Here is a 10153-nt window from a genome sequence, read left to right on the forward strand (position 1 = left end):
CGCCATGATACTGCGACACACTACTACCTACTACCAGGCCTGTTCATCTCCGCGAGTTTACATTGAAAACAAAACACGCACGATGGCCCACCTACAGGATACTATTCGACAAGGCCTCACATACGAGCGAACATTGACTCACGCACGCGTATTCTTATGTATGATGGAAAAAAATAAAGAAAACGGTGTACTAAATACTGTGCAGTATTTAACTGCCTAAATAATAATAAAAACACAGAATGTACTTTTTTAAGTTGCCTCAAGACACTGAGACGTTAATAAGTAGTTAATATTATTCATGATAATTCATGCTAAATCATGTATTTCCTTCGCCATTTTCCGCAGTTTGGCACCTCACGTCACATCATTTTACCGAAGTCAGCCCTATAGCTTCGGCGCAGTGCCGATCACTGACGTTTGTCAACAAAATAGTGCTTGACTCTTGAGACAGGCTAAATTACACCATATTGTTAATGACATTGAGCATACATTTTTTTAAATACCTTCGCGAAGTAAAACTTCTGTACGTAGTACTTATTATTATTCTGTGATATTCACAAATGATGCTTGCTTAAGTGAAGCAGCAAATCGGACGCACATCGTTGAATAGAGCTCTGTGAATGGTTCGTGTGTGACCCTGTGCGTCCATGTGCACTGTGAGACCTCATAGTAATGTTTGTGAATACGGGCGTAAAGGTACTTTACTCACTGAGGAAGGCGGTGTGCGCCGTGTCGTCGTCCAGCTGCTTGTGGTGCGCATGCGGCGGCGGGTGCGCGGGCGCGTCTCCGCTCAGCTCGTCGCTGGACACCACGGGGCCTCGCCGCCGCCTGGTGTGTCGACCGACACTGTGCGAGTGTACTCACTGAGGAAGGCGGTGTGCGCCAGAATATCACCTGCCGAGGCCTCACTCGCGCCTCTCGCTGTAGTCGCCATGATACTGCGACACACTACTGCCTACTACCACAGAATAATAATAAGTACTACGTTACAGAAGTTTTACTTCGCGAAGGTATTTAAAAAAATGTATGCTCAATGTCATTAACAATATGGTGTAATTTAGCCTGTCTCAAGAGTCAAGCACCATTTTGTTGACAAACGTCAGTGATCGGCATTGCGCCGAAGCTATAGGGCTGACTTCGGTAAAATGATGTGACGTGAGGTGCCAAACTGCGGAAAATGGCGGAGGAAATACATGATTTAGCATGAATTATCATGAATAATATCAACTACTTATTTACCTCTCAGTGTCTTGAGGCAACTTAAAAAAGTACATTCTGTGTTTTTATTATTATTTAGGCAGTTAAATACTGCACAGTATTTAGTACACCATTTTCTTTATTTTCTTCCATCATACACATGAATACGCGTGCGTGAGTCAATGTTCGCTCGTATGTGAGGCCTTGTTGAATAGTATCCTGTAGGTGGGCCATCGTGCGTGTTTTGTTTTCGATGTAAACTCGTGGAGATGAACAGGCCTGCTACTACTCACTGAGGAAGGCGGTGTGCGCCGTGTCGTCGTCCAGCTGCTTGTGGTGCGCGTGCGGCGGCGGGTGCGCGGGCGCGTCGCCGCTCAGCTCGTCGCTGAACACGACGGGCGCCTCGCCGCCCGCCTCCGCCACTAGGGCGGCTAACATCCCGCCCGCGCCCTCGCCCGCGCCCGATGTGTTGGCGGACTGGCACTGGGGAACACAATACCATTTAAACGTGTTATGTTATATCGTACGCGATACCAGAGTAAATACAAATGAGTAGGTCATCTTCATAGAAACGCACGCACACACTGACAAAATTTTGCGTTGATTAGCGGTGAGGTGCCCCGAAAATGTTCTATGAAGATGACCTACTCATTTGTATTTACTCTGGCTAAATACACCTAAAACCTTCCTCTTGAATCACTCTATCTATTAATAAAACCGCATCAATATCCGTTGCTTAGTTTTAAAGATCTAAGCATACATAGGAACAGACAGCGAAAAGTGACTCGCGGCTCCGTTTCATTAGGCTCCGGCGGACACCGTCGGGTTTTAGTGGGCAGGCCCTAGCGGGGAGAGTCCACATAATTCACTGTAACGCGTGTCATAGCTCTATAACGATCAATCTTGTAGTACATGGCTGCGTCAGAGCGCCGCGTACAAAGCGTCGGCGCCGATGGACGTTGTTTTACAAAACCACACCCTGTATTTTTCAACCATACCTGAGCATTGGACGGCGGTGGAGACACTACATCTGCTTCTCTCTTCGGGGAAGAGTTCGGCTTCTCTTCTTCTTTTAAAGCTTTGGTCGACAGATTTTTCTTCAGTTGCTGAAATTAAGAAAATAAGATTTTACTTTAAAGGATCGATTTCTTTCCAATGCAAAGACATTATTGAAGATTCAATTCGAAAAAAGACAGATGAATTGACAATCAAAGATCCCGGTCACACTAACGTCTTTCGAGCGTCATCTTGCCAGCAGCGCCCGCGCACCATCGCACAGTCGCGACCGCGCCAAACACAACGTTATTTTCAGACAAGTAACGCTCCGCTGTGCTCACCGTCGACGCTGCGCAGGATGATGACGTCAAACGACGCTGTTAAGGTGCGTACGGATTGCGCGTACCCTGATACGCGTAGTCAGTTTACGCGTATCCGCGGCCGGCTACGCTATATTTGGACGGCAAAAATAATACTTACGCGGCCGCGTGCGTCCTCTTTGACGCGCGACCAAAAACCGACAGACGGTGGCTCGCACTGCGAGTTGGTACGCGTACCTCAAGTGAACGCGTAGCTGCAGGTATGGACTAGGCGTTCCGGATACGCGCAATCCGTACGCACCTTTAGGGGGTCTAAACAACACCCACCTGCGTCTTTATGTAGGTGTCAATAAGCGCGAAGGCGAGGTCGCGGTTGAGCTTGGTCCAGGCGCCGCGCAGGTCGTGCACGGCCAGCCGGTGCGTGGCGCTGCCCGCGCCCGCGCCCGCCGCCTCGCGCCCGTAAGACACGCGCCGCACTGACACGCAGTACCACTTCTCCACTTCTGGCGGGCGGAGGACTGACGAGTTCTGGGACAAAATATTGTTGATTGATTTTAAAATATGCGCAGCCTGCAACTGCAGCTAGTGCCACCGACTGGTGGCGTTAGCTGCAGTTGTAACTCTCTATCTCTTGTACAGGATGCGACCGCTGGCGTTGCCACTGCCATCGGCTATGAGCGGCTCTTGTATAAGAACACCTATTTGGACGAAAAACGCAATAATATGACGCGATGCGAAAACACCAGATAGTCGGTAATGGCCTACGTAGTCGCGTATTACAGACGTCACATGAAGATTGATCGCATTACGTGGCGTCCGCATCGCTTCATGTTGCGTTTCGTCGCTCACCTACAACAACGGGTAAACGACAATATCCTCCCTTAATTATCATCATCATACAGTCCACTGCTCTCCCAGAAACTTCAATCTCGTTCTCGTAAAAAGTACGCCCATATAAACGTCACATGTCACAACTGATAGATATTTCATTAAAACGTTCACCAGGAAGATCCTGCTACCTCCCCAAACAACTCATTACAACTACACAGCTCCTCTTTCAGATATCCTAAAAACACGCATACACATGGTAACACTTACCGCATCATTATCCTTGTCCTCAGCCACCGCAGCGGTGGTCTTCAGCCAGATCTCCGCGTCATTTAAATCACAGTTCATATACACCGTGGTCCAGTTAGCTCGGGGACGCCGCAGTAAGCCGTCGGAGGCCGGGACTAGAGTCAACCGGTGTTTGGAGCCGCATGTTACGCGGACGCCGAGCATCTCGATGCCTCGCTGCATGGATGATGATGACCAGTAGAACACCTGTGAGGATGAAGATTGTTTCTATATTATTTTGTTTTAATGTTGAGGACGCAGGCCGCTACCAACCGGGTAACATGGAAAGCATTGGGGGAGGCCTATGTTCAGCAGTAGACGTCCTAAGTCTGAGATGATAATGATGAATGTTGATGACTCGCTGCATCTATGATGATGACCAGTACAACACCTGCGAGCATGAAGATTGTTTCTATATTATTTTGTTTTAATGTTGATGTCGTGATGCATCTATGATGATACCTGTATAACACCTGCATGGATAAAGGAATGTTGTTTCTATATTTCATTGTTTTCATCTCGATTTCGCTGCAGCGCGTCTATGAACAGTAAAACAGCTATGCGGATGAAGGAATTTAGTTTCTGCATTCAACACTATCATTTCAGCCATAAGTTCACTGCTGAACGTTGCTTCTATTCTAGTAATAAGATTCTGTGAATCCACTGGAATGCACACAGCGTAAAATCAATTTATGTAATTTATTTCTATTTTTGTTGCAGTAAAGTTAGATACTTTGACTGACTGAAAATCGTCTGTTTATCCACCTAATGGATGGATTTTGAACTGTATCTCTATTGACCTAAAGTTCAAAAATTAATCTTTTCACTCACCTGCAGGTTGTGCAGCGTGAGCGACACGCTGACGTTGCGGTAGTGACGCGACAGTTGCGGCTTGCGCGGGCGCACATTGTTGAACACGCGCCCGCGCCGTGTAGGCCGCGTCACGCCGGATAGAATCAACTTCAAGCTCTCGAACCATCTGAAAAAAGTTTATTATTTACCACAACGGCCTGCTTTTCATCTGATTGGAAATGACAGTCAGACCAAAAGTGGAAATGATCCTAATCCGAAAAGAACGACAAAAAAACTGAGTATGTTACCTTAAACTGCCGAAACACAATATGCTTTTTACATTGTTGTTATGGCGACAGAGTTGGAAAGATAATGGTAGCTAGCCAGGCAGACCAAGTATTTCTAAGTATTTTTACTGATTTTTCAAAAAGCTTGTAACTATTTAAACTTTACCTTAAAGTGCTCCCGTAAAGCAGCAGCACAGGTCCATCCCTGTCTATGGGCTTTGTCTCCATACTCAAATGGATATCTAGCCCTTGAGACCGGAATGCGCGGTATGAGTCGTGTTCCTGAAAAACACATTTTATTTAAGACACACACACACAAAAGTTTAATTCAATCAAATTAGGAACCTCTCAAGGTTGACGCCCAATATCATAAATATCGCGATGAATATTCTTATAATGTCATTTACTTACAAGCCTTAAATAGGTGTCTCACACGTAGCTTCGTCATTCTACGTTTGGTGTTTTTTGACTTCCGATTATCGTTGGAGCTTGAAGATTGCATACAGCGACATTTCCGCTTCGTAGTTTTGTATGCAAGTGCCAAAAGTTAGCATAACCATATCGTAACCATATTATTAAATTACGGCATATAGCAAGAAACTCTTTATTATAACAATCTGCAGTATTTCACCTAAGCTAATTAAGGTAATTTCTTAAAGATGGTCCTTCGAGCCGGATTAGTTTTTACAGACCTGGTTACTAGAGTACTCGGGCAACCGCGTGGGTGCGCAGGGCGCCTGCGCGTGGTGGTCGCGCGGGTCGCCGACGCACTGCCAGCCGAGCTTGGCGCACAGCCGCAGCGCCGGCACGCGTAATACGCGGCAATCGTCGTACTTGCTCGCTGTGCGCACGAACACGTTCAGCTCGCCGAGGAAGCCGAGCTTGCCTGGGGGAGGATAATGATTATATTATTATTATGAAAGTCACAGAATCACAAGGTTACACATTACAAAATCACAGCAACTCCGAAACTATTCACCACTGCATTGGAAGACGCTTTCAAACTCCTGGAATGGAAAGTATTCGGCATAAACATTAACGGCGAGTACACCACTCACCTTCGGTTTGCCGACGATATTGTGGACGTGGCAGAATCGCTGAAAGATCTTGGCACAATATGCTCGAAATCCACCGCAAGGTTACACAGTACAAAATCATGATCTAAAGTTTCGTAAGGAATTACATAAACCAAGCCGATGGGGCGGCACTATTTTACTAACTTTTCACCAATTTTCAACCACGCAAAATATCAGGGCAAACTGTGTATTTTATTTAGCAATTCTTTGAGAGTACTACTCTCACGGTATATCTTAGTGGTCCTTCGAGCCGGATTATGGATTTTCCAGAACTAGTCACTGGAGTACTCGGACAGGCACGTGGACATTTCAAGATTAGAATGATGTCTTCTTTCTGAAAAATTCCACCAGACTAGCGAGCTTAAGGGGGGGCCGGGACCTTGCTGCCGCTCACCGTTGGTCCAGTCCAGCACCAGGTCGCTCCACGTGAGCTCCATCTCCTCGGTGGTGTTGTAGGGGTCCAGCGACACGTGCAGCAGGCACGTGAAGCGCGCGATGTTGGCCGTCAGCCGCCCGTGCATGAGCAGCCGGACCTTGTCCCACCAGGCCAGAGGCGCGGAGGGGTCCAGGGAGGGCCGGGACACTTGGTCGAAAGCTGGAATTGACGTTATAAGTTAAGGAGATCATGTATTATTAAAGGTGTCCCACCACAACAGCGAGGCCGAAGGGTCACATACATATTTTTTTAAGTTTTCAAAATTGTATATTTTAAATCGTATTTCATGATGTTCGAGCTTTTTTAAGATAAGATAATACTTTATTGCCTCGTTTTTACAATTACCTTTTTCATGTAGGTACAGTAATTTGTTCGTTAAATAACGTAGTCATACGTTGGAGAACAGTGCACGTGTACGTCTACCCTAGTGACATCTAAAATAAACAAACAGATTTCTAGTTCCACTCACACAGGTTGCAGTGCGCGATGACCGGTTCCCAACAGGGCCCGAAGGCGTAGCTGTACTGAGCCATCTCACAGCACAGGTCATAGTACCACTTGAGCGGCATCATGCTACGCTCCAGCTCGTACGGGCCCCACGGCGCGCCCTGGTCTATTGTCACCGTGCGGACAGCTGGAACACAATTTATTACATTCACAAAGATATAAAACTGTTTTTCAACTCAACAGAAAAAATGTTTGGATGAATATTAGTCGCGTGGTTCCGAGTAGAGAATATGACCACCCCCCACTCTTCCTGTGACTGTCATAAGAGGCGATTAAAAGACAAACATGTGAACATCAGACCTCCCCAACCCATCTACCCAGCGTAAGGGGTGTAGCATAAAGATCTTCCTGTGGTAAATTAGAGAGGGTCGTCTTCCTGGCCTTCCTATGGCCCGGTTTCCATCGAAGCGGAGCGGAGAGATGTGAGCTGTGTGTAGCTGTCAGCTGTCAGTCTATTGCTGTCTACGAATCGTATGTCGCTTTCTGGTGTGCAAGGCGCGGGGAGAAGGCAGCGGGGAACGAGCCGCGAGGCGCCCAAGGCCACCCGCCCCGCTAGTCTGCCGATACTCGTATGTCGACAGATCTCGTCTCCTCTCCGCTCGATCCATTTTCACCGAAGCGGAGAGGAGATGTGGAAATAACAAAATCTGATTGGTTATTTAAAACACAACTTCTTTCGTCTCCACTCCTCTCGACCTTGATGGAAATCGGGCTTACGGTATAAGACATTTACTTCTCAAAACAGAAAATACATTCACTTAGATTGAGAAACGCTGGTTAGTAAATTATTCATCATGGAGCGGATATGTTGCAGCTTATAACAATATTAGATTAATCACACAGGTACAGTTTAATCATCAGTATCTTTCTTTCTTTCTTTCTAATCACATACACTTCAACCAAGAATACATTAAAAGGCTTAAAAGGCCTAATGATGATGATATTATAGTCTGGTCTGTGAGCACGTACAATTTTGTCCAATGACCCCAAGCTATCCATCCTTATCGCTCGCGCGTAATTATATTGCTGTCGCGACTGTGCGACGGGCGCCCGCAGTGAGTGTGCGAGTGCGACAGCAACATAATTACGCGCGAGCGATAAGGATGGGTAGCTAGGGGTCATTGGACAAAATTCTACGTGCTCTTACAGACCGGGCTTTAGTACAACGTACCTCTAGGCGGCGGCTGGTCCTCGGCGGCGGCCACGGTGCCCCACATGCGCAGGCCGCGGCAGCTGAGCAGCGGCTGCGGGAAGTCCCGCAGCAGCAGCTGCCACTGCGCCACGCCCAGCTGCACGCCGCGCGCCCACAGAGTCGTGAACTCCATGCCGTCCTCGGGCCACGGGCTGGAGACAATAGTATTTTCTTAAATACGCGGCCAAAATATGTCCCAAAAGGTGTTTGCACTTACGTAATTGCTACTGAGGTCATTGTCACAAGAATCTGCCTAAAAAATCACCAAAACAAAGTAATTAAATGAGTCTTTTTTATATGACAGGAGGCAAACGAGCAGACGGATCACCTGATGATAAGTGATTACCGTCGCCCATAGACATCCGCAGTCCCAGGGGTGTTACAGGTGCGTTACCGGCCTTTAGTCTTTTTTTGTCTGTCAAAAAAATCTATATTCCTTAGCTGAGTAGGCGCGTCCTAAGCGCCGAGTATCGAGGCGTCAGTGCGTGCTACCGATAATTAGTCTGGAAAGAACTCATTCAGCCATGTATTAAAGATATTCAGCACTCGAATGCACTGAATGTAGATCAGTAAAATAATCGCTTGGTAATATGGGACTAGTCCGTTCTAGTCAGCAGGCCTCAACGCGCGTGCGCAACGACAACGTAGCGAAACAGAACTGGATCAGAAAACAATAGCACATTTACAAACAAATAAGTTACCTGTCAAAATCTATATCTCTCATCTTAGCTTGAGCGTTCTGTGCGCCATGTATGGAAGGGTCAGCCAGAGCTATAAGCCTGAATCCACTAAGGCAGCAGGCCAAAAGGCGCGTACACCGCTATACTACATCAACAAAAGATCGCACTCGTAAAGACACAGTAACTTACCTGTCAAAATCAATATCTCTCATCTTCGCCTGCGCGTTCTGTGCTCCATGTATGGAAGGGTCAGCTAATGCTATAAGCCTGAAGCCACTAAGGCAACAAGCCACAAGCCGAGTGCGTGGCGGCGGCGCGGCTCGGCAACGCTGCACGTAGATCTGTGCGTCCTTCTGACGTAAGGCCGAGTATAGCTCCTCGACCTTACCCGCGGGTAAGAATAGGTGGGGCTTGCACAGTTCTTGCACCTGGAAAGCAAACGTATTTAAACCTACGTAAAGCAATTTATGTATTTAACATATATTTCAGCGATTATTGACTTTAGAGGTTTGTGTTTTTAGACAGCGGGGTTTATAATGGGGTTGATGACATTATCAAACTGTCATTATCAAGATTATTTCGAGATAAAGTATGTTAGTGTACTAGCTATCGACTGGCATTGGTCCCAGATGGAAAAGTTTCTACGCCACCATGAGTGTCTGACTTGATTCAGCTGCTGAAGTTCTGAGTCTTATATTTGTCAAAATCAAGTGTAATAAGCTAAATGTTGTAATGAGATTGGTTCACCTTAGCATCAAGCATAGTCCGTCTCTTTTGACTTTCCTTGTACTCGTCCTCTAAAAGCTCGTAGTTGTCACGCAGTTTCACTTCAAATGGATCGTCACTCATTTCGATTAAGATTTCTTGAATCTGCAAAAACAAAACACGATCAATAAATATCTATCTAACTGACTAAGTATGTATCTTATGGCAATTCTTCTCTATTCTTATCTATTCTAAAGCCCGGTCTGCGAGCACGTAGAATTTTGTCCAATGATCCCAAGCTACCCATCCTTATCGCTCGCGCGTAATTATATTGCTGTCGCGACTGTGCGACGCGCGCCCGCAGTGTGTGTGCGAGCGCGACAGCAACATAATTATTTATATTAACCGGCAGACAGTGGTGACTGAGTTTGTTGCGGCGCTTCTTCTCAGCACTTGCCAAATGTTGGTCTCGAAGCGCTGGTAGGGTAAAAAGATTATGAGACATGTAGAGGCTTCTTAAGAGCAAAATGACGATTTGTAAGAACTATTTATTAGTCTAAACAAATAAAGAAATTTTGACTTTGACTTTGATTACGCGCGAGCGATAAGGATGGGTAGCTTGGAGTCATTGGACAAAATTGTACGTGCTCGCAGACCAAACTATAGTGACCTTGATATGCAAGTCGCTGGGCAGCGGACTCTCAGCAGTGAAGGGTTTCTTCTTGATGGCGTGCACCAGCTTCACCCACTTGAACAGCGACACGAAGTCGCCTTGCACCGCGTCCGCGAACCGGTGCTTGTACGGAAACACCACGCGGATTGAATCCACGTTCACGGACCTGCAAGAAA

At 46.6% G+C, this 10153-nt stretch overlaps 1 protein-coding gene across 1 annotated transcript in view; it reads right to left on the reverse strand.

Moving 5' to 3' along the window:
- LOC114351605 (protein KIAA0100-like) overlaps positions 1-10145 on the reverse strand; it is a gene marked incomplete at its 5' end in the record, with an annotated part of 29087 nt that extends 18942 nt beyond the window's left edge. Inside the window, 13 exons of the mRNA XM_028302884.1 lie at positions 1491-1680; positions 2196-2303; positions 2841-3041; positions 3612-3836; positions 4461-4608; positions 4875-4990; positions 5401-5594; positions 6179-6379; positions 6690-6854; positions 7899-8071; positions 8789-9027; positions 9347-9469; positions 9975-10145. Coding sequence (XP_028158685.1) covers positions 1491-1680; positions 2196-2303; positions 2841-3041; positions 3612-3836; positions 4461-4608; positions 4875-4990; positions 5401-5594; positions 6179-6379; positions 6690-6854; positions 7899-8071; positions 8789-9027; positions 9347-9469; positions 9975-10145 — 2254 coding nt within the window. The remainder of the gene's footprint in view (positions 1-1490; positions 1681-2195; positions 2304-2840; positions 3042-3611; positions 3837-4460; positions 4609-4874; positions 4991-5400; positions 5595-6178; positions 6380-6689; positions 6855-7898; positions 8072-8788; positions 9028-9346; positions 9470-9974) is intronic.
- Positions 10146-10153: the final 8 nt, after the last annotated feature.

The sequence above is a fragment of the Ostrinia furnacalis genome, unplaced genomic scaffold, assembly GCF_004193835.3.
Source record: "Ostrinia furnacalis isolate ACB-3 unplaced genomic scaffold, ASM419383v2 OfSCF0092, whole genome shotgun sequence".
NCBI lineage: Eukaryota > Metazoa > Arthropoda > Insecta > Lepidoptera > Crambidae > Ostrinia > Ostrinia furnacalis.